This window comes from Alnus glutinosa, chromosome 4 (assembly GCF_958979055.1).
Source record: "Alnus glutinosa chromosome 4, dhAlnGlut1.1, whole genome shotgun sequence".
In the NCBI taxonomy this organism is placed as follows: Eukaryota; Viridiplantae; Streptophyta; class Magnoliopsida; order Fagales; family Betulaceae; genus Alnus; species Alnus glutinosa.
This window is the reverse complement of record NC_084889.1, coordinates 18,421,912-18,446,950: the sequence shown is the minus strand read 5'-3', so window position 1 is coordinate 18,446,950 and position 25,039 is coordinate 18,421,912. Positions and strand designations below refer to the sequence as shown.

The window sequence follows — 25,039 nt, the reverse complement described above, 5'->3', positions numbered from 1 at the left end:
TCAGTCGAAAAAAGTGCTGTACCAATCACTGTTCAGTGAACAGTAACTGTGTGAACTGTTCACTGAACAATGGTTTAATAAAAAATTTAAACAGAATCATAGTAAAAAAAAACTATGCCACTTACTGTTTCGTAAACAGTGACCTATCACTATTCAATGAACAATAATTTATTGAATAAACAAATTTCATCAATTACACTTGTTTCCTGCAGCGATTGATTAAACAAAAGGAAAAAAAAAATTAAATCAAACATTCAGAAATATTCACGTACGTCGTCAATGTTTAGAAACCTCTCTCTTCAAATCTAGACCTTTCCAGCATATTTAACAGAACATACACGTATCTCAAGCACATTTCACCGGCCCTTTTATCTTTCTTCTTAACATATCAGCAGATGCGGCATATCAAAGCACAAACTACCCTTCTTTCTCAATAGAAATCTCTCAAAGTTTATCAAAGTCTTTTTCATTTATTTAAACAAAACCACACAAACAAGCAAGATAGTACAAAACTTTGCAAAAAGTATCACCGATTATAAGGTAATATGCTTACCTGAGATTTGGAGACAAGATGCAGCGGAGAACGGCAATCTGGAGCCGGCCAACGCCTGTGAGAAAGAGAAGAGAGGCAGAGAAGAATAAGAAAAAGAAGAAAAAAACAAGGGTTTTAACATATTCTATGTGGGTATTTTTGAAATTTTTTCCTTCCCGCTCGAAAATTTCCGCCAAATATTTGCTATGCGAAATCACAATTTTGGTTTAAATACGCGCCTTTTCAATTAAGCTCCTCTATACCTACTGCCAAAAATCGTGGTTTTTTCCCGATTATAGAAAATGAGATTTTAAATCGCAATCCCCAAACGCCCCACGATTTGCGATTTCCTCTAAAATCACGAATTATTTTGGCAAATAAGCAACCCCAAAAGGGCACTTAGCTTTGTTACGTTGACAAAAGTCACTCCGGGACCCCCACTTATTTTTCAGGTTGTATATATTGTGAAGGATCCGACTCCAATGCTGTAGTTTAAAACTACAGCAATTCTGCGGTAGAAAAATAAAGGGTCCAGATCTGTTTCCCAAAAACAGTGTCGTTTCAATTATTTAAACAAAACTGGAAAATAAACGCCGTTTGAAAAAGGGGAAAATATGCAGACACTAGCATTTTAAAAGTCTTCTCTGCCATATTCTTCTTGAAAGGAGAAGTTCGAGCTCGTCTGCCACTGGACTACTGATGAGTGCCAAAAAGTGTATATTTGGACCCCTTAATTTACATTAGTTAAACCTTTAGCTATATTATTTTCTGATGTTTTGATTAGTTTTGGTGTTTTTGCGTTTTTGCAGGACATTAAGAGAAAAATGGTAATTTTCAAGTGAAAAATACATAAAAAGCTGGAAATTCAGAATTGCTAGGAAGTCGATCGATCGAATCTCAAGTCGATTGATCGAAAATTGCCCGAAGTCAATCGATCGATCGAATTTATGCGGAGCTGGAATTTTAGAAACCCTAGCTAACTCTATAAATACCATTCTTTTCTCATTTTTAAGGAAGAGGCCACTTGGGAGCGCCCAAGTGCCGTTCTCACTGTAGTTTAGGGCTTTTGGGTTGATTTTGACCTAGAACTTCAATTCTTTGTAAGTTTCTTTGATTTTTAATGCATTCTTGTTGTTTATTTATGCTTTCTTTAGTTATGTGTAGCTGAAATTTCGTCTAGGGTTGAGGATGAAACCTCACCATTGAAGAGAAACTAAGTTTCCATGCTTGTTTATGCTATTTGAGTTTATGGGTTTTGATTTCTCATTGTTCTACTTCGATTATTGAGATTATTGTTGGATATCTCTTGTGATTTCCGGATACAAGTGATGATTTAATATAGTTTCATAAAATTGATGGCTTGGGTTTTCATTTATCAAAATGTTGGATATTCGTTGTGTTTTATTCCATGGATACATTTGATGATTTAGTCAAAACTATATATTTTTTGTGATTTGTGCAAGTATGGATTCATTGAATGATTTAAACAACTTTTGAAGCAAAGTATAGCATACCTGATATTTGTATGAGAGAATTCGAAATATGTGTGATGAGCATGAGACTATGTTGTTGTGATTTGGTGGGTGTGGATTCCAAAACCCTAGACCCCTTTATTTTTATTAATTTTGTTTATGTTTTCTTTTGTTAAAAATCCCTAAATTTGGAACTAGGTTAAAATATGATTAGTTTGAATAGAGATTAATTTTCGCAACATAATTTCTTGTGGATTTGACCTCACACTTGTAAAACGCTATATTGCAAACGATTCGTGCACTTGCGAGTACTCTTTAAAACTCACAACAACTATGGTGAGTTGGGGAGGGCATCATGTGCCGTGTGTACGGCTTGTGCGGGAGCTTCAATGTCTGCGATAGCAAGGGATCGAGGCCCTGTGAGTGCCTCCCTCTCCTAGGGTTCCAGCCCGTGAACGACGTCGCAAAGGAGTCCGAGGACTACTCCGACGGGTGGTGGTGATGGAGTTAAACCTGATATTGGTGGGAAAGGAATCAACGGTGCTGGCGGAGGCTGAAATGGGTTAGGGATAAGAGGAGGTGGCTGAAAAGGATTTGGTGGCAGAAGTGGTGGAAAGAAAAGGTCCAGGTGGGCTTCCTTTTTATCTTGTAAGTTGTTGAGACAGATTCCGGTAGGTGACGTGTCGATCAGTAATTCGCTTGTATGCTCATTCTTTTAAACCTGCAAGTAAAAGCTGCGTCGGGGGGGTGCTGACAATCCCGCTCCGATGCTTAAGTAAGTGTATTGTTCTGAGAGTAAATATGCAGAGTAATGCTAGGGATTAATTAGCGTACCTTAACATCTAAAGAGTCTCAGGTATTTATAGAGTTTTAGGAGCAGTTAATCGATTCTCTGCACATAAAGGGGTAGTTGATGAAGACGTGGTATCGAGCGCACGGATATTTCGGGTCCACGACCGCTAATCCCGAGTGCACGATCCTTTATGAGTGGCGTGCCATCGATGAGGCTTCGGACGCACGATCTAGTTTGGTATCGTGCGTCGTGTCCCTTAGATCCCGGTTAATCCCGAGATGTACGTGGACGCAGGTGTTACAAAGCATCCGGGTCGGCAACCCGAGCCGGGTGGACGAGTCGGGTCGGTTGAACCGGCTAGGGCCCAAATGACAGGATTGGGCCCGTATAGATTAATCTCTCTTGATCGTTTGGACTTGGCCGGGTGGGCCCAATGGGCCTGGTTCTCGGGTTGGGCATGGCATCCGAGAAGGCTAATATTCTCCCCAACATCATAAGTGTTCAACAGGTTTTGAATTTGTAGTCTTTCCAGGAATAGGCGGAAAGGGAAGTCCTGGAAGGGGTGGGAGTTGTGGCAATGGTGGAAGCTCAGGCATTAAAGCCGGATCTAAAACACAAGAGTATTTCCATAAAGATTGAAAGAGAGTTTCGGAGATCAGGTTGAGATTAGAGAGAGAGAGAAGAGATAGAAAGTGTGTGACTGAATCCTTATGACTTGTGACTTGTGAGGGAGCGACAGATGCACAGAGAGAGCTTTTTCTTTTATTTTCCTTTGTAATTTCCCTTTTACCCTTAAACGGCGTTAAAGGTTTTACTTTATAGGTTATGGTTTAATTCAAGTTAAATCTGGCCTTTGATTTTTTAACAGCAGATTGTATAAGCACTGAAGCCGGATCCTGTTGGGAAAAGGTCACCTCGGAGTCCCCCCGGGCCACCAACTCTCTTAAGCCGCTTACTTCACTCTCTGTCTACTAGTTCAGCTTAAGCCATATATCGAACACGAGGGACAGAGAGAGAGTGAGAGATGGACTTAGAAGGAACGCCTGGTCTCCATGGATACCGCATGCCTGCTGAGTGGGAAACCCATTCAAACTGTTGGATGGGTTGGCCTGTGAGTACATCTATGATCAATTTTTCCGCTTTCACGTGACATGATAATGTTATTCAGGTTGATGGGTCACGAAAATTTATTGACTTTTTTTTCGCCGTTTGGGAAATGGATTCTCAGCTAGATTCGTGTTGCATGTGAAATCCAATTAATTAAAATGGGTTTTTGGTCAGCTGTTTTTCTCATGGATATATCTATATTTGTGATGCCTCAATTAGCTTTTATGCCTAATATATGGTTGTGAGGGTATGTGATGGAATTGAGATTTTTGTAATACCATTCATATGTTCGATGATTTTTTTTCGATATATTTGTTAATTATCACAAGTTCGTCTATTTGGGTTTTGTAGGATTTTATATTGGGCTTATCTTCTGTGGATATAAGTGAATTGTAGAAACTATTTTATTACATTATGTGCTAGGAGTGTGCTGTTTCGAAACTTATGATGTTGCTGGGGGGCCTTGTTTGGGACCACCTTTTGGTGTGGAAAAGTCTTGCCGGATGCCAAAAAGTGCTTTTTTTTTTTTTTTTTGAACAAGATAGCATGTGCTACCATATATTACTGAAACGCCCCAAGGGCGGGTACAAGGCTAGAGGTACAAGACCCCCCTAAACCTTAAGTCAGAAACAAGTCTGACTTGAAGCAGATGCCTAAGTACAATCCACAAATATTACAAGGGCACCAAATAAACTGGCCTAGTCTACCCCAGACACCAAATAAGTCCATGAACATTTGTGCATTACAAATAGACAAACTGTGATCCACAGTAGACACAAAGGAATGTACAATGAAAAACAGAGAAAACCCAAAGCAGCTGCCGGCAGTGAGACAGTGGCGGATTTCGCCGGAGACGGCGGCGCGTGGAGGACACGCGCCGTCACCGGTACCACCCAGCAGAGGATCGACCACTGTAGACCCCATCCATCACCGTGCACGGCCAGAAAAGGCGGAGCGTAGCCGACACGCGCGCCGAAGAGCAGCAAGCTCTCTGGCGCGTGCCGGCCACGCGCCGAGAACCGATTACCGACGTGGCCTGAGCTTCCGGCGGCTGGAGCGGACGACGACGGTGAACACGGCTGGGGGGCGCGTGTCTTGGAATAATAGCCGGAGGTGTGCAGATCTGGCTCCAAAGTTGAAGAAGAAAATTTGAATAAAACCGGCCAGAACCTCCGTTAAAAACACAAAACCCGCCGCACTCCCAAGCTAGAACACCTCCATTTGGGCCTTCCTGCAAAGAACAAAAGAAAGAGACAAGAAAACACAGAAAAAACCACCATAGCCTAACAAGGCTAGGGGACAACAGCTCCACAGCCCTAATGGCTGAGAGAAAGCTAGCCTCCACTGAGAAAAGCTCAGGAGGAAACAAAACCTTAGTCCAAGAGGACCAAGGGACAAAAACAAAACCTGGGGGAAGGAGGGAGGCCTCCCTCCCCCAGCAACGACGAGCTCTCTCTCTGTTGTCTGCAAGAAAAGAGACAGAGAGAAAGGATACTTGCATTTCTTGACACCAAGAAGCTCCTCTATCTACATTTGACGACATCAAGTGACCAAGCTCTCCCCCTTTTTTTATTTTTATTTTTTGTTGTTGTTGCTGTTGTTAAAGAAGCTAAAATTTGGAGCTTCTAAGAAACTGCTTCTTAGGTAGCCATTTGCCAGGCAGATTAGAGATTTTTTTCCTATTGATTTAAATGACTTTGATACCTTCCAGAAACAAATATATCACACCCAGGCCCCAGCTCCCTTGACATGATGAAACCACTACCAGACACTATAAAGTCATGTTCACGAACAGATTGAACAGCACTTATAATTGTAGAACTCCGGGAAATGGGGCATTAGAGCTTGCTTTGTGACTTTGCCATCACTTATTAGATCAGATAATGTTGAACACAATCAAACCAAAATAGAAGACCACTTATGATACGACTCTATCTCCTCTAAGCATCAACCGAAGAAGATAGAACTCTAACCCTATCTTGTATCAATCATGATTGTATTAGACTATTGTATAGTGATAGGTCTCTACTAGATGATCTTGTAAACACAAACTCTCTTTATCATTAAAAATACATACACTGCCCCACGGTTGAAGTAGGCAGAATTACATAGAAAACATTCTAACTTATATGGTATCAGAGCCATCCAAAGGCTAATGCCAATTTTTCGTCTTCTTCCCTAACCCGATAGCCTCTACCTCCCCTGCTCAACCTGCTCCTCTACAAAATATCCATCACCATGTTACTCTTAAACTCACAAGGGAAAACTTCCCATCTGGAAAATTGCTATTGTTCCGTTCCTTGAAGGCCTCGATCTCTTCCGTTTCGTGGATGAATCCTATCCTCAGCCACAAAAGTGCACTACGGATCCCACGAATGCTGCTCTCGTTCCCAATCCTGATCATCAAACTTGGTATCACCAAGACAAGATGATCATGAGTGCCCTAATATCCACCTTATCCGAAGGGCGATTACCTCATGTGCTTGGCCTCACCACCGCTTGGCAAATATGGCTTACCTTAGAGAAGCTATTCTCCTCTCAATCTCAGGCTCGGATCATGCAAGTTCGGTACCAGCTCACCACCTTGAAGAAGGGCTCACAACCTATTGCTGGCTACTTCCAGCAAGCCCAAGGCTTTGCCCACATGTTGGCAGCCATTGATCACCCCCTCCAGGAATCCGATGTTGTTTCCTACATCCTTGCTGGAATTAGTGCTGATTACGATCCACTAGTCACTTCCATCACCACACGGCAGGAACCTATCCACCTTGATGATCTCTATGGCCACCTCCTCTCTTATGAACTACAACTTGAACAGCATACAACTACTGTTGATCTCTTGATCTCGACTGCTAACATGGCTCAGCAACAATCACCTCTCCCTTACATTGGCAATCGTGGTTCTCTTATTGGCCCTGGCCCGTGCAGCCAATATAACTACTGTGGACATGGGATTGGCTGCGGCAGAGGCCCTCGGTTTTAGTCCTCTGCATTCGGCTCTTCCAACCGGCCCCCCTCCACATGCCAGATTTGCCACAAGACAGGGCATATTGCTTCCACCTGCTGGCAGCGTTATGATCAATCCTTCCAAGGGGATTCCAGCCAACTCACAGCTTTCATGGCTTCAACAAATCCTACCCATGATCAATGGTATCATGACACTGGATCCAACACTCATCTGACCAACGAGCTGGCCAACCTCAGTGTTTGTGCGGATGAATACACCGGTTCAGATCAAATATTAGTAGGCTATGGTCAAGGTTTGCAAATTCTACACGCTGGCACTGCAAACTTATGTTCTCCTTCTCATACATTTTGTCTTTCCTCATTGTTACATGCGCCTCAAATACATAAAAATCTCATCTCTGCTAACAAATTCTCTCGTGATAATAGGGTTTTTGTTGAATTTCACCATGATTTTTCTTTGTTAAGGACCTCCACACCCGCAAACTCCTCCTCCAAGGCCCGAGTAGAGGTGGGATGCATCCATGGCCCTCCTTCCCTCCTCCTTCCAATGCTCTCACTGCTTACGTCGGAGAGAAGGTTCCCATGGATCAATGGAATCAACGTTTAGGTCATCTTGCTCCCCAAATTGTCCGTAGCGTCCTTCATTCCAACCAGCGTCCAGCCTCCTCACCACAAATGCCCCTCTAAAATTCTGGGATTATGCTTTTGAAACTGCCACATTCCTCATAAATCATCTTCCCTCCAAAATCACTCACAAAAAATCTCCTTTTGAACTTCTCTTCCATATAGCACCTGACTACAAGTTTCTCAAAACCTTTGGATGTGAGTGTTGGCCTTTCCTCTGCCCTTACAACAACCACAAACTAGATTATCGCTCCAAAGCCTGCATCTTCATTGGCTATAGCAAAGACCATCATTGCTACAAATGCCTACATCTCCCCACGGGAAAACTGTACATTGCCTGCCATGTCATCTTCAATGAAACCTTTTTCCCTTTTTCAAAAACTTCTCTCCCCTTGCATACCAATAAATCTCCTACTGCCCCTCTATGTCCCGAATCCTCTCTCCTCTCAACTCTGCTTCCATCTACTCCATCCCTGCCAGTATTGGCTCCTCAGGATCCTCCTCTCAATCCCACTGCCATTGCATCTGTCACTAACTCAGATTCTGCAGCAAATGTGTCGTCTTTGCTGAACTCTTCTATTGCTGAATCTGATTTCACTGATGACCACTCGATCTCAGAACAATATTTTCTGGCCACGACAGCTTGCAAATGGGTTGGTCAGGTATCCGTCATAGGCTCTCTTTGCTTCTATATAAACTGAGGAACTCAAACCTACGTGCTACACCACGGCTGCTAAGGATCCCAAATGGCAAACAGCCATGAACATGGAGTTTGATGCTCTTCTTAAAAATGGAATGTGGTCCTTCGTCTTTTATCAATTTTCTAGAATTTCTAGATTTGTGTTATTCCTCTTCTTACTAAAAAGTGGTCCTGTGGAAATGGAGAGGTGGTGCTGTGTGGAATCTAAGACGTTTGTCTTCTCGGTGATAGAAGGTGCTTCAGTGGTAAGAGTGGAGGAAAGGAGGAGGAGATTTTCAGGGCTCGTACTGCTTGGTGCTCAGAGCTGTGGATGGTTGCTCTCGACCCTGGAGAGTGTGCTGAGGTTTACAGGGAAGGATTTTGTAAGGTCTTTCAGGGAGGGGTCCAAGGTCTTCATTGTTAGGCGAGGAGGCAACACAGCTGGAAGTTTTATCGAAGTAGCAGCCTATGCCTTGGGTGGCTTGAAAGGGATTATTTACATTCCTGAAGGACGGAATGGGTGGGGATGGAGCAGATTCCTGGCTGAGCTGGGGAAGACCAGGGACTTCCTCTCAGACTCAGCAGGGAAAGTTCTGGTACGGACTGGACCTTCGCCTGCGATGGAGGGGGTTCACGATAAGGGAGCCGGCACTGATGCTGCTACTGGTTCAACCTCAGACAAAGCACCATCTTACGTTGAAGTGCTATGCACAGGTCCTCGACGACTGGAGGAGGAAGGGTTGAAGCAGGTTCAGCCGGAGCACCTCTTGGGTAAAGACCATCATGACCGTTATGCCTTAGACACTGTGCAGGGGGTTAGGAGATTTCCTAAATCGGAAGCAAAGTCCCCTGCTGTTTTCCGAGGCAAGTCAGACTACTCCTTTGGTGAAAAAAGCGACGGATTTCAGAAGTTTGGAGGGAAAGACACGTTACCCTCCCTGCTGCTCTGGCAGAGCTAGCTGGAGAAGTTGAAAAATGAGGTGGACCGAGCACTGAGTAGTGTGCGTGAAGGGCTGCTGTTGGTTGGGCCGGGCTTCAAGCCCAATGGTGACAGGCGGAAGAGAAAGAAGAACAGGAAGAAGAAAAAGAAGAGGACTTGTTGGGTTCCGAAATCTAAGCCCAACCCAAGTGCTTCAACGGCCGATCTGGCTTCGCCTATAGTAACGCCTACAGTAACAGAACAGTTGGCAGTGTCGGGTTCCGGTGGACAAGAGAGTGTTCCGGAGGGAGCGTCGACTTCTGACGGGTTCTGTCTTCCTCCTACGACGATCACGCCTTCGGAAATCACACGCGTCGAGTCTGCCTCCAGGCCAGAGCGGGGGTCTCGTCCTGTTACCATAGATGCGGATACAAGGGAAGAAAAGGTAGAGATGGGTATAGCCAGGAGTGCGGTTCAGTCTGCGGGATGCACAGAGGCTGACGGTGGTGTTTCTGCTCCTCTCGAAATCCAAGCTCCGGTATGCAACTCCAAGCTGTTGGAGTTAGGTCCCGGGCCACTCATCAACGTGGTGGACACCGGCATTTGCCCACCTCTGCTTTGCGCCGGAGGGCAGAATGTTGTCCCTGCCTTGGAAAGTTTAACCTCCCAGCCGGTTCCTAATAATGGGTCTGAGCTACCCGGTTCTAGGTGGGAGGTTGTACCCAAAATTCCGGAAGTCCCTGCCACAGTTCGGATGGGTTCAGACTCAGTGATGGTTGTCTGGGCTGGTCGGAGTTCGTTGGATCCTTTGATTCCTTCGGGCTTTTATCCCTCGGAGTTAGAAGTTGAAGATGCCTCCATTACTATATTCTCCCCTTCCGGTTTGGGGCACAAGAATGGAATGAAGCTTATTGAGCCCCCGGAGGAAGAGCCGGCTCCTTTGTGTTGCTGTCCGGGTGATAATTTCAGGGGTTTTTCCGGTAAAAAATCTCCAATGGACTTCTTGAAGGCGGTTCTGGAGTATAGCCAGTCGGTGGGGGTCACGTGTGAGGGCTATGAAGGTCAGCTTTCAGCAGTGTTTGAGGCTATCCTTGCTGAAAATGACAAGAAGGAGACGGGTTCTTCTCTGAAAGCGGGCAACAAGTTCAATAGAGAACTTAATAGATTATCTTGTTCTATTAATTATGATGCGAGAAGCGGAAGCAGCTCTCAGAGTAGGTGTAAAGGGAGGGCGATTGGAGGTATTTTATGAAGCCAAAAATTCTCTCGTGGAATGTCAGGGGCTTAAATGAGGGTAGCAAGCGGTTGAAAGTTAAAAACCTAATTAGACAATGGAAGGCAGACATTATATGCTTGCAAGAAACCAAATTGGAGTTCATCTCCAACAGCTTAGTGAGGCACCTTTGGGGATGTCACTTCGTTGATTGGTGTTACTTACCCTCATGCGGGGCCTCTGGTGGTATCCTTATCATGTGGGATAGAAGGGTTGTTGAGAAATTAGATGTGTATGTGGGGGAGTTTGTTGTTGCTTGTTCTTTTAGGAGCGTTGCCGATGACTTTACTTGGGCCTTCGCGGGGGTATACGGTCCTAACCTTGACTCTTTTAGAAGATTGCTCTGGGACGAGCTGGCTGGCCTTGCTTCTTGGTGGGAGATGCCTTGGTGTATTGGGGGCGATTTCAATGTCATTCGTTTTCCTGCTGAAAGGTCTAGGGAAGGCCGCCTTAACGCTGCTATGATGGAGTTCTCAGACTTTATTTTCGAGCAGGGCCTCATGGACTTTCCTCTCGCTGGAGGGACTTTCACGTGGTCCAATAATCAGGAGAACCCCTCCTGGTCTCGCATTGACAGATTTCTTGTCTCTCCAGATTGGGAGGTCAAGTTTCCAGGGTCTATTCAGAAAAGGCTTCCTAGATTGTGTTCTGATCATTTCCCTATCCTCCTGGATTGTGGTGGCATTCAATGGGGTTCCAGACCGTTCAAGTTTGAGAATATGTGGTTGAAGGCTGAAGGGTTTGTGGATAGGGTTCGGCTTTGGTGGGAGTCTTATCGCTTCCAGGGTTCTCCTAGCTTCATCTTTACTCAAAAGCTTAAGGCCTTAAAGGTTGATCTCAAAAGACGGAATGAACAGGAGTTTGGCAATGTGGAGTTTCGCAAAAAATCACACATGGAAGAGTTATGTACTCTTGATAGGTTGGAGGAACAACAAGGTCTATCTTCTGAAGAAAAGGAGAGGAAATGTGCGGTCATAAGAGACCTGGAGAACTCTATCTTGTAGGAAGAGATTAGTTGGAGACAGAAGTCTAGGGTTCTGTGGCTGAAAGAGGGTGATAGATGCACTAACTTCTTTCACCGAATTGCTAACTCGAACAGGAGGTCTAATTCCATAGAGTCGCTCTCCATCAATGGCTCTGTTTCTTCCGACCAGCAGGTTATCAGAGAACATGTGGCTCAATTCTATGAGTCTCTCTTTACAGAACCTTTCCCATGGAGACCTAGAATGGATAATATTGCTTTCGACACCTTGGATGCAGCTGAGGCCTCATCTTTAGAACTTCCTTTCGAGGAGATGGAGGTCTTAGAGGTGGTGAAAAGCATGAATCGAGACAAGGCACCTGGTCCAGATGGGTTTTCTCTTGCGTTTTTCCAAGACTGCTGGGATGTGATCAAGACAGATCTTATGAGGGTTTTCTGGGACTTTCACTCTCAAAGCAAGTTTGTCAAAAGTGTTAACGCCACTTTTATTGCCTTAATTCCGAAGAAGTCTGGGGCTGTGGATCTAAAGGACTTTCGTCCTATCAGTCTTGTTAGTGGTGTGTACAAGATCATTGCAAAAGTCCTTGCAAATAGACTTAAAAAGGTGGTGGAGAAGATTATATCATCCCCTCAAAATGCTTTTGTGAAAGGTAGGCAAATTCTTGATTCAGTTCTTATTGCCAATGAGTGCTTGGATAGTCGAATCAAATCCGGCGAACCAGGGTTACTTTGTAAGTTGGATGTTGAGAAGGCCTACGACCACGTTAACTGGGATTTCTTACTGTATATGTTGAGAAGATGTGGCTTTGGGGAGAGATGGTGCTCCTGGATAGCGCACTGTATTTCTACGGTGCGATTCTCTGTGCTGGTGAATGGCTCCCCAACCGGTTTTTTCAGTAGCTCTCGTGGCCTTAGACAGGGTGACCCACTGTCACCACTTTTGTTCGTCATTGTGATGGAGGCTCTTAGTAAGTTCTTCTTTGCTACTGTTCAAAAGGGCTACCTTTCAGGGTTCTCTGTGGGTTCTGGCAACAGCGAAGCTATTAACATTTCTCACCTATTGTTCGCAGACGATACTTTAGTCTTTTGTGGGGCTAATTCTGATCATCTTCATTATCTTCGTATGCTTCTTATTTCTTTTGAAGCTGTGTCAGGATTGAGGATTAATCTGGCCAAATCTGTTATGGTTCCTGTGGGTGAGGTGGATAATATGGACGGTCTGGCTAACATATTGGGCTGTGGAGTGTCCTCTCTTCCTATAAAGTATCTTGGTCTTCCGTTGGGAGCTCCTTTCAAGGCTAAGTCTTGTTGGGATGAAGTTGTAGGGAAGATTGAGAGGCGGTTGGCTAGCTGGAAGCGGTTGTATTTGTCGAAGGGGGGTAGGGTTGCCCTTATAAAGAGTACTCTCTCCAACCTTCCTACATATTTTCTCTCTCTATTCCCTATTCCCTCCAGTGTTGCTAGTCGCATTGAGAAGCTGCATCGTGACTTTTTGTGGGGTGGCATAGGCGACGAATTCAAATACCACTTGGTCAGTTGGTCCAAGGTTTGTCATCCTATTTCTGAAGGTGGTTTGGGTATACGAAACTTGAGAATTTTCAACAAGGCGCTGTTAGGGAAGTGGTTGTGGCGTTATGCTTATGAGAGAGAAGCTCTGTGGAAATCCGTGGTGGATGCGAAGTATGGCTCTACTAGGGCTGGTTGGTGTTCCTCAGATCCCCTTGGGTCTCACGGTGTGGGGAGTTGGAAGAACATTAGGAAGGGGTGGAGCTTGTTTTGTAGATATACCAGACTTATCTTGGGCAATGGGTCGAGGATTCATTTTTGGGATGATGTTTGGTGTGGAGAGAAGTCCCTCAAGGAAGCCTTTCCAGTTCTATATGATATAGCTTGTGTCAAGGATTCTTTGGTAGAAGACCATTTGGTAGTGGTAAGTGGTTCCTATCAGTGGGATGTCAGATTTTTCCGTGATCTTCACGATTGGGAGGTGGACGTTATGGCTTCCTTTTTCTCCTTACTGTATTCATCCAAGGTGGCTCAAGATGGGGGGGACCGGCTTTGGTGGACCCTCTCTCGCAAAGGGTCTTTTGATGTTAGATCATTCTATAAGGCTCTTGCCTGCAAAGAAGCTTCTTTTTTCCCTTGGAAAAGTATTTGGCGGACCAAGGCCCCATTGAAAGTGGCCTTCTTCGCTTGGACGGCAGCGTTAGGGAAAATCCTCACCTTGGACAATCTCAGAAAGAAGCGTGTCATTGTGATTGATAGATGCTGCATGTGTAAAATGACCGGGGAGACTGTGGATCATCTTCTCCTTCATTGCGAGGTTGCACGCGCTCTTTGGTACGTCATCCTTAGCCGGTTCGGTCTGTATTGGGTGATGCCTTCTCGGGTGATAGACTTATTTGCATGTTGGTGGTCGGGGGGACGGTCCAGTAGTGCGGTCGTGTGGAAGATGGCTCCTTGTTGTCTTATGTGGTGCTTGTGGACGGAACGCAACGATAGACAGTTTGAGGACAAAGAAAGAACCATAGAGGAGCTCATTTCCTTTTTTCTTCATTCTTTGTACTCCTGGACGGCTGCGTATTTAGCACCTCTAGAGATTAGTTATAACGATTTCCTTGTATTGCTTTCTTCTTCTTCTTCTTCTTAATTGTCTCTCTTGTATACCCCCTGTATACTTGATTGCGCTTTGCGTTTTTCTAATAAAATTCTCTTCTTACTTATCAAAAAAAAATTCCACTCCTTCCATGAATGTTGTTGGTTTCAAGTGGGTCTATCGAATTAGGAGACAAGCTGATGGGAGTATAGACCGGAACAAAGCCTAACTAGTGGCAAAAGGCTTTCACCCACAACCTGTCATTGATTTTGCTTAGACCTGCCTTGTAGTGAAGCCTATCACCATTCGCATCGTGCTCACCATTGCAGTCATTGAAAGGTGGGTAGTCCATCAAATTGATATCAGCGACGTCTTCCTACATGGATACCTTACTGAAAATGTCTACATGGAACAACCTCCGGGGTTCATTCATCCTTCTCCTCATGCAGTTTGCAAGCTCCACAATGCTGTATATGAACTCAAACAAGCACCAATGGCTTGGTTCTCTTGTCTCAACAATCAGTTATTGGAACTCAATTTTATTTCATGTAAGTTTGTCTCTTCATTATTTCTATACAGCAAACAAGATGTCACTGTGTTTGTCCTCATCTATGTGGATGACATTATCATCACGAGCTCTCATAAGAATGCTATTTCTCAGCTCATCGCTGACCTCTAGAAATCGTTTGCAATCAAAGATCTCGGCCCCTTGCACTTCTTCTTAGGCATTGAAGCACACTGGACTGAAGATGGCCTCCATCTTTCACAGCAGCGCTACATTCATGACCTCTTGACCAAAACCAACATGATGATGGCCAAGGCGATCTGTTCTCCTATGTCTACTTCATCTCCCTTAGGCAAGTTTGACGGCTCAACCATCACTGATCCAACCGCCTATCGAAGTACAGTAGGCTCTCTTCAATACTTGTCCATCACAAGACCAGACCTCTCCTTTGCTGTCAACAAAGTGTCCCAGTTTATGCAAGAACCGCGTGAGTCACATTGGGCTGCTGTCAAACGCATCTTGCGTTATTTGAAACACACAAGTGATCACACCTTCTTCATCTCTAAAACTTCTTCAAGGTGGTTGCTTTCTCCGATTCGAACTTGGCTAGATGTCCAGATGATCGTCACTCCACTTCTGGCTACTACACCTTTCTTGGAAGAAATCTATTGTCAGGGAGTTTGAAAAATCAACCCACAGGGTCACGGTCCAGTACTGAATCAGAATACAAAACCTTGGCAAATGCATTTGCGGAACTCACTTGGATCCAAGCTCTTCTAAGTGAACTTGTGGTTACCTTGCCACGTATTCCTACACTATATTGTGATAATATTGGGGCCACGTACCTCACGTCGAATCCTCTTTATCATGCTCGAACAAAGTATATCGAGATCAACTATCACTTCGTTTGTGACAAAGTAGCCCTACATCTACTTGACGTTCGTTTCATTTTTGGCAAGGATCAAATCGCCAACATCCTCACCAAACCTCTAGTTGCACATAAGTTCTCCACTCTCAAGTCCAACCTCAATGTCAATTCACCGCCGTTGAGTTTGAAGGGGCGTATTAGATCAGATAATGTTGAACACAATCAAACCAAAATAGGAGACCGCTTATGATACAACTCTATTTCCTCTAAGCATCAACCGAAGAAGATAGAACTCTAACTCTATCTTGTACCAATCATGATACAACTCTACTTCTCATTCATCTTGTATTAGACTATTGTATAGTGATAGGTCTCTACTAGATGATCTTGTAAACACAAACTCTCTTTATCATTATAAATACATACACTGCCCTTCAGTTGAAGTAGGCAGAATTACATAGAAAACATTCTATCTTATATCACTCATTCATGAATAGTATTACTTTCTCAAAGGTCGAATTTAAAAATTTTATTTTAGAAAGTTGTCCTACTCTCATTACACTAGCACTAATAATTTCATCAATCACTATTGGATATTCCAGCTGTGCTTACATGTGTGGTTTTGGTTGCACTGTATGTAATCCTGGCATAGTATCACTCGTAATCGTTCTCCTCTAAGCACTTAACTAGATATCTATCTAGGCTTTATATCTTCTGCTTCTATGCAAAAAAATTTAGAGCATTCTTTGACATTCAACCTATCATGCTTGGTCAGTTATGACAATCAAGCTTCATTTTGAGTTACAGGAACGCCCAGATAACTGGAGAGATAATGCAGTTCCTGCCCAATGTGTATATGCCAAGATAGCATCTGCAATCTCAAAGTTTGAGCCTGTAACTGTATGTGCAAGTGCTGCTCAGGTTCGTAGAACTTATAAGAGATGAAGAGTTTAGTCTCATAACTTGTGTTTAATATCGTCCTTAACTAAGTTTGGAATTTGGGTTTATTACATTCTCAGTGGCCCAATGCACGAAGTCAGCTGCCAAAAAATATAAGACTGATTGAGATGAGTATGAATGACTCTTGGTTTCGTGATACTGGACCAACTGTGAGATTCCCTGTTCTACTCCTTTTGACATTTGGAATAGTAATATCTTCAGTTGGATATTTAAATTGACCATGGGAATGGTGCTTTTTGATTTTTTGTAATAGTTTGTAGTTAGCAAGGATGCATCAAATTCTGGTACCTCAATGCCGAAGGTTGCTGGCATTGATTGGAATTTTAACAGCTGGGGAGGTAAGCTTTTGAATGGTCAAATCTCACGTGTATCATATATATAGTTTTGATTTTGTATCTTAAAATATTAAAAAAAAAATGGTGCAACATATTGCTAGAATTATAATATTTTTATTTTTTTATGGGTATGATAATCCCAACATTTGAATGTTCTGTTACATTGATAGCAAAGGTAAGGGTTTGTTAAAATACTGTATGCAACCCCATAGTCTAAAACTCACGATTTAAGTTATTTCCTGTTCCTTTTCCTTGTATTCTCTTACCAGAATAATTTGTCTTTTTTTATTTTTTTTAATGCAAAATTATGATCAATCTCTTCTACTAAAGATGAAAGGAAAAAATGGGTGATTAACCCCTGGGATTTGAGGAACTAAATCAAGAATCAAATGTGAGCTAATGAAGCTTGTTCATGAGTGGTGCTTTGATAATCTTTTAACTAGTGTGGAATAAGGGGTGTATTTTGTTTTTGGGAAAGATGGAAACCAACATCCCAACTATGATATGTACCAAAAAAGTTCCCGAAGTTTGTGACTCTAGCTGTATTAGTTAATTTTTATGACAAGTCTATGATCTTGTTTGCTTGGTGCCTTCTCTAAATGAAATTGCTCTTAAAATTTCTAGGCATTGATGATGGTTGCTACCAAGATTGGAGTCTTGACCTCCATGTTGCAAGGAAGGTTAGTGTAGCTTAATAGAAGATATTGTGCTAGATTTTTATGGCTATGTCTATTTTTCCAAGGACGTTTCTTGTATATATTTGCTAATATTCTTATCACTTCTTTTAGATCTTGGATATTGAGAGGCTTCCTAGGTTTCCACAGTCTCTTGTTCTGGAAGGTGGGAGCATCCATGTTGATGGAGAAGGTAACAATTTATTTACTTACAATAAATTGAGGCCTTAATTTGATGTTGACAAATTGATTGGGAGCCTCTTTGTACTGATGTACTTGTATATTTAAAGAGGATATTTGGCTTATACTTAATGAGTGTGTACCCTTATGTGAGTATATACATTTATATTTGCTTTCATAATAAGGAAGAGAGGATATTTAACTTGTAGAAATATTTTTTCTGGCAATGCCTTCTAATACAAATGTACAGGCACACTGGTATAGCCATATGGGATATTCTAACCCACGGATTTGGTTCTTTTACACTGTATAGATTTATGAGAACTCTATTAATTAGAGATGAAAATGAATTCCAGACTTTTTATTAATAGAGTCACTGTGGTGCTTGTAGCCCCATTACAAATTTAAGGTGAGCCTTCCCTTTAAATGGACGTACTTGCATCATCGTAGTTGATAGAGCTTACCAAATTCAAAATATCCCTCCTGCTTTTGGACTATGGGCATGCAACCCTAAGTTCCCAAAGAAAGTCCTCTTCAAAGGCATCCAGAATCGCGAAGGACAGATCCTCATCCTCAGCACCATCCACCTCCCAATTCAAAGTCATGCTGGGAGGAAGAACACCCAAAGGGTATGGGGAATCACCAGCCTCCCTATCCCAAATCTCATCACCCTACTCCCATACAACTACCTCCCCAGACGGATCATACCCTACTGGCCACTTCTGAGATTGGGACAAACCATTCACCCTGAATTCATTGTCCTTTTCAAAGATAGGAGTGACGCAACAACTCAAGGGTGAGGGAAGCCCTATCGCCCCATCTTCCTTGACATCCAGAGTCGATGACGACACGATCGACTCTAAAAGCGTGGAATGAGGAGTAGAAACTTTCACAGCCGGGCTCGGGTTAAGAAACCCCTTCCGAAGGAAACCCTCTTCGAAATATCCTTCACGGAATCTGCCACTTCTGCAGAAACCTTCATTGGAAGCACTGTAGCTGCTTCTTCAGCTGTAAAACTGAAAGACAACCTCATTGCTGCCACAGATTCTGCTAATAAGTCCTCATCCAACTGCACTGATCGACCTTCCCTAGCCTTTTGGTAGTATTTTTGAAAATGCTTAGATATCGACGACACAGAATAAGAAGAACGAAGCTTCTCACCCGACTCAATTGCCCCTGCAAAATGTGAAGGGGCTTGCTTCAGGGTCCAACATAGGAGCCGTAACCTCAGAGACTTCCATCGTCTGATTCATCTCTTTAAATTTGGGGCATGAACCAGCCCAAACAAAATCCTTTAATCTTGTGGCCCAGACCGAACCCAACAAAACGACCCAACAACTTCCCAACAACTCGGCCCACAACTAAGTTAAACCTGATGAGCAACTTACTCCACGTACGCAAATTCAATCGTGAATTTGACCTCCTTGCAGAGCTGCTGAGCCTTGAGCAGAGAGACCGGCTTTGAGCTTCTTCTTACCCAATGGACGCAACAACTTCTCCTTTTCCATCGGATCAAGCAGAGGTATCTCCAACTCCAAGCAATCCATTGCCGATATCAAAACCTCACATTCTATAGACCTCACCGCTGAGAGGATTTCAATAGCACATGGATCCACCAATGAAGCCCACAACCTGGAATGACGAAATGGCTTCGACCGCACCACCTCCGCGTACGACGATGGAAAACCACCCATGATGGGCATCACCGTCACATCAAGGCCCGAGTCCAACCTCACCACCTCCGCAAATGAAGGCCCAGTCCTATTTAAAACCATTCCCAACCTTGGCCCCTCCTCCTTCCCACCCTTCTTCTCCGCCAAAAACGAAGACCCACTCCCACACCCCACCGTAGCAAAAAGGAAGTCTTTTGCCTTTCTTTGCTCATCGGAAAATTTGTGCTAGCCCCACCCTCCACGACCCTCAAGGAACCAGTAGAATCCCTCTCCGTCTGCCCATTCCATAAGCTGCCGCCTCTAAAAACCGACCATCTTTGTTCCCACCTCTACGCATGATCAGAACCTTCGTCCCCTCCGTGAAAGATTTGACAAACTCTTTATCTCCAGAGAAACCCAAAAGAACATCCATCGTTGATGCTAGCCAAGCGGTGCATTGGTTGCTTAGGAGGATCTCACCCAAGAAGCCTTTCCTCTTTTCTTCAACCCGTAGCACCGATGCCCCATCCAAGACCAAGGGCACAAAAGATTTCGACTCCACTAAGAACCTCCTTTCCATTTCAAGGCTCACCCAAACTCAAACAGCCAACCCAGAGGAAACTCGTACCATCGTCGGAGAAGAAAACCACCCAGTCACAAAACCCACCAGTTGAAGCCCCTTCACGATCTAACTAGAGCGACCCAAAAGCACACCTTTGTTGTTCAAACTCTGACCCTGCACAGCAATCGAGCTCCTGGATGACGAAAAACGCACTTTCATGCACCACCGCTAGGGCAGCGAGACAGAGAAAGATGAGAGTTGAGAAGAGGATAGAGAAGGGAAAAATGCGTTGCCAGATGTCTAAAACTTCTCCAAAAAAAAAAAAAAAAAGATAAAAAAAAAGAAAGAGAAATATTATACGCTCTTATCCAATTAAAGAGCGATTTGACCAAGGTGTTCTTGAGCTCTTCTTTCGTCCTCATGATTTTTAAAACATCTTGCATTCTACTTTCTCCATATGCTCTAGATTAAGCACAATAGAGCTATCCTCCACACATTTAGAATTGAACGACTACCCATTTGACATCTCAAACAATCTGACAGTTGTCTCACCCTTGCAGGCATAACCCATTGGACTCGGAAAACTTAGCAGAAGAAATGCACCGAGCTATCCACGAACACCATTTACCCCCAAAGCCGCATCTCCTCAACATATACAACAGAAAATCCCAATTAACGTGCGACCTAAGGCAAGGAGATCCTTTGTCTCCCCTTTTGTTTGTGTTTGTTATGGAGGCGCTGAGTCGCATGATTACTGCGGCAGTGAGTGGGGGTGTGTTGGATGTTTTCAGAGTGGGTGATGCTTCTTTTTTCCATCTTTTGTTCGCTGATGACACATTGATTTTCTGTGATGCTAGCTCCTCAAAGATTCGGTCTTTGCGAGTTCTCTTGCTCTTATTCGAGGCTGTCTCGGGGCTTAAGGTTAATTTGGCCAAATCCAGCATTACTCCAGTGGGGAATGTCGATAATGTGGGTAGGTTAGCCGACATTTTAGAGTGTGAAGTTGCTTATTTGCCTGTGATGTATTTGGGTCTTCCTTTGGGGGCTCCTTACAAGTCTACTCGTATTTGGGATGGAGTTATTGAGAAGGTTGAAAAACGGTTGGCTAGTTGGAAAAGGTTATACCTCTCTAAGGGAGGGAGAGTGACCCTTATCAAGAGTACGCTCTCTAACTTACCTACGTACTACATGTCTCTGTTCCCTATTCCGGTGAGTGTTGCTTCTCGCATTGAGAAGTTGCAACGAGATTTTCTTTGGGGTGGCATGGGTGAAGCTTTTAAATACCACTTGGTGAGTTGGGAGAAGGTTTGTACTCCAATTTCGAATGGGGGGCTTGGCATTAGGAAGTTGGTTCAGTTTAATCGCGCATTGCTAGGCAAATGGTTATGGCGATATGGCATGGATAGGGATGCTTGGTGGAGAGTCGCGGTGGACTCCAAGTATGGAAGTTTGTGGGGTGGGTGGTGCTCCCGAGAGGTTGCTGGGGCGTTTGGAGTAGGGTTGTGGAAGTTTATAAGGAAAGGTTGGGAGAAATTCTCCAAACTCCTTAGATTTGAGGTGGGGGAAGGGAGTAGGATCAGATTTTGGCATGACTTGTGGTGCGGAGATTCGATTCTGAAAGAAGTGTTCCCTGATCTCTTTGGCATTGCTCGGGTGAAGGATGCGTCAGTGGCTGATAATTTGGAGAGTTTGGGCGGGTCCATTCAATGGAACGTGAGCTTTATTAGAGAGGCTCATGATTGGGAAGTCGATGTTTTTGCCTCTTTCTTCCAGATGCTGGGCTCCACCAAGGTGAATATGGAGAGGGCAGATTGTCTTAAATGGGTCCCATCCAAGAAAGGTGTGTTCAGGGTGAAGTCATTTTTTGGTTCTATGATGTGTGCTGGAGGTACTCGGTTCCCATGGAAGTGTGTGTGGCGGTCTCAGGCTCCCCCGAGGGCAGCTTTCTTCACTTGGTCTGCAGCTTTAGGCAGAATTTTGACCTTGGACAATCTTAGGAAGAGGAACTTAATTATTGTGGATAGATGCTGTCTTTGCAAGCGGGATGGGGAATCAGTGGACCATATTCTTCTGCATTGCGATCTGGCCTCAGCTCTATGGAACAACATTTTCTCACGCTTTGGGATTGCGTGGGTCATGCCTAGGAGTGTGCTTGACTTAGTTGCTTATTGGTGGAAGTCTGGGAGATCTGGGAGCGCTACTTCTTGGAAGATGGTGCCTATTTGCCTTTTTTGGTGTATTTGGAGAGAAAGAAACCTTAGGTGTTTTGAGAATCTAGAAAGCTCCCTTGAGGAGGTGCTAGAGTTGTTTCTCCATACTTTGTATGTCTGGTCGATGGCTTATTTGTACCCTTTATCTATCAGCTTTGCTGAATTTCTTACTTCTTTTTCGCTTTCTAGTTAGGTGTTTCCTGTTGTATACTTCTAGTGTACGTAGGGGCGTCTTACGCTTTCAATAATACTATCATTACTTATCAAAAAAAAAAAGATGATTAATAGATTCCTTGTTCCTTTTACACATGCAACACCATTCCACCACTATTACTCTTCTCTTTCTTAGATTATCCAAGGTCAAAATCTTACCAAGAGCTGCTGCTCACACAAAAAAACTCACTCTCAATGGACTTTAACTTTCGAAATAGTCCTCCAAGGAAAAGAAGAACCCCCCGAAGTATCCAACTCGTGAAAAAACATCACCACCTCAAACTTCTTTCTCTTTGAAGGAATCCACGAAATACAATCCTCACCACCTCGTCTTCATTTGAGGGAATATGACACACCAAAAAATGCAAGCACCAAATCTACCTCCCAATCTTGTACAGATCTTATGAAAGATATATTCCACTAAATAACACTATTGGAAAACTGCATGTTGTCCACAACCCACGCGTCCTTACAACGAGTAGTACTCAATAACTCCGGAAAAGCGTCTTTCAATGGCTGATCCTCACACCAAACATCATGCCAAAACTGAATCTTAGACCCATTTCCCACTTCATATATGATAAATCTTGAGAAAACTCCCCATCTCCTCGTAATATATTTCCACACCAAAACCAAAAGGCACCGCTATTTCCTTAGAATACCAATCATTGCTCAAACTATCATATTTTGCTTCCACAACCAATCGCCATGATGCTTCCCTCTTCGTAGCATACCGCCATAATCATTTACCAAACAAAGCTTGATTAAACTTAATCAAGTTTCTGACCCCCAAACCACCATATTGCATAGGAGAACAAATAGTCGACCATTTAACTAGGTGAAATTTAAACTCCTCATCGATACCTCCTCATAAAAAATCTCTTTTTAGTTTCTCAATCCTATTCGCGACACCCAAAGGAATAGGAAACAAAGATAAATAATATGTGGGTAAATTGGACAAAGTAATTTTGATCAACGTCAACCTCCCTCCCTTCGACAAATATAGCCTCTTCCAACCCGCCAACTGCCTTTCTATTTTTTCTACAATACCACTCCATATAGAAGTTGACTTGTATGGTGCCCCCAAATGGAAGACCCAAATATTTCATTAGTAATAGAGCCACCCTGCACCCAGATATTCTGGCCAAATTTTCTACTTCATCCACCTCTCCAATATGAATGATCTCTGACTTCGACAAATTAATCTTCAACCCCGAGACCGCTTCAAAACATGAAAAAAGGCATCTGAAATTCTGAAGATGTTCACCATTAGCCTTGCAAAAAATCAAAGTATCATCTGTAAACAAGTGCGACACAACCATTCCGAAGATGCAACATTTCTCAAGCCTCCTATAAAGCCATCTAAAAGACCCCTATCCACAGTTGCCTACATCATCCTACTCAGAGCATCCATAACCACTACAAAAAGCAAAGGTGATAGCGGATCCCCTTGTCTTAAACCCCAACTACTACTAAAGAATCTAGAGGGGGCGGCCTCCATTTATTAAAACTGAATAGCGAATTGTAGAAATACAAAAAGCTGTGCATGCTCTCCATTTCTCCCCAAACCGGCTCCTTTCCAACAAGTATAGCAAGAACTTCCAATTCACATGATCATATGCCTTTTCTAGATCCAATTTGTATATTAAGTCTAGTACCCCTAATTTGAGTCGACTATCAATACACTCATTTGCAATCAAAACCGAATTCAGAATTGGTCTCCCCTTAATTAATGCATTGTATGTGGAAAGTGAAGGTTCCCCCGAGAGTGGCTGTCTTTGTGTGGACGGCGACTTTAGGGAAAATCCTAACGTTGGACAATTTACGAAAGAGAAACATTATTGTGATGGAGTGGTGTTATATGTGTAAGTCTTTTGGAGAGTCCATTGATCATTTGTTTCTGCATTGTATGGTTGCTACCGAGTTGTGGAGTACGATCCTGCAATTGTTTGGGGTGGTGTGGGTAATGCCGCGATCGGTGAAAGATATGTTGGGGAGTTAGAGGGGGCAAAAGGGCAACTGGACGTTGATACCGATTTGGCGTATGACTCCATTGTGTTTGATGTGGTGTGTATGGAGGGAACAGAATGCACGTTGTTTTGAAGATTGTGAGACTGGTTTGATGAACTTGAAGAAGTTAGTGATGCAAACATTGTTTTTGTGGAGCGAGAAACTACAGTCTATGACTGAGTGTTCCTATTCTGAATTTCTAGATAGGTGTTCTCTTTTTTCTTTAAATTAGGGGTTTCATGTATACTTTCTGTGTACTGTGGGTTGAGCCCCTCCATGTTTTTTTAATATGCATTACTTATAAAAAAAAAATTAATGCATTTTGATAATTTGATATCATCTTCTCCAACACTTGTTTCAATCTGTTCACTAGAACATTAGATATTAACTTGTACACATCACCCACTAGGCTGATAGGACGAAAGTCCTTAATATCAACCGCACTAGCTTTCTTTAATATGATATAAAAGTAGCATTAAAGCTTTTATCAAAACTCCCTCTACTATGAAACTCTCTAAAAACTGCCATTACATCCTCTTTTAGAACTTCCCAACATGTTTGAAAAAAACTCAAAGAAAAACCATCAGGTCTCGAGGCTTATCTCCATTCAGATTTTTAACCACCTCAAAAACCTCACTCTCCTCAAAGTCTCTTTCCAACCAAGAACCCTCCTCTTCACCAATGGCTTGAAAAGAGAGCCCGGGCCTCCAACTATACTGTTCTGAAACATTTGCATATAAACTATATACTCCTTTATTTCAGTAGAATTTGATGATAATGACCCATTAACAATTAAAGAATCGCCAGTATTATTTCTTCTATTTGAATTGGCCACACTGTGAAAAAATTGTGTTCTTATCTCCTCTCAACTAAAGAGCCCTAGATTTCTGTCTCCAACTCACTTTTTCACAAAGAAGCATCCTCTC

General features: G+C 43.3%; 1 protein-coding gene across 3 annotated transcripts in view; it reads left to right on the top strand.

Moving 5' to 3' along the window:
* Positions 1–3,329: 3,329 nt before the first annotated feature.
* Positions 3,330–25,039, top strand: part of LOC133865720 (agmatine deiminase) — a 46,634-nt gene continuing 24,924 nt past the window's right edge. Inside the window, exons 1-7 of one of the 3 annotated variants that reach the window (XM_062302166.1) lie at positions 3,330–3,571; positions 3,669–3,908; positions 16,125–16,238; positions 16,337–16,426; positions 16,531–16,615; positions 17,237–17,292; positions 17,401–17,479. In XM_062302166.1, the coding sequence (XP_062158150.1) occupies positions 3,822–3,908; positions 16,125–16,238; positions 16,337–16,426; positions 16,531–16,615; positions 17,237–17,292; positions 17,401–17,479 (511 nt within the window). In that variant the 5' untranslated portion in view covers positions 3,330–3,571; positions 3,669–3,821. Of the gene's footprint in view, positions 3,909–16,124; positions 16,239–16,336; positions 16,427–16,530; positions 16,616–17,236; positions 17,293–17,400; positions 17,480–25,039 lie in introns of all 3 variants that reach the window. The other 2 variants (XM_062302165.1, XM_062302164.1) reach the window with 2 other exon arrangements.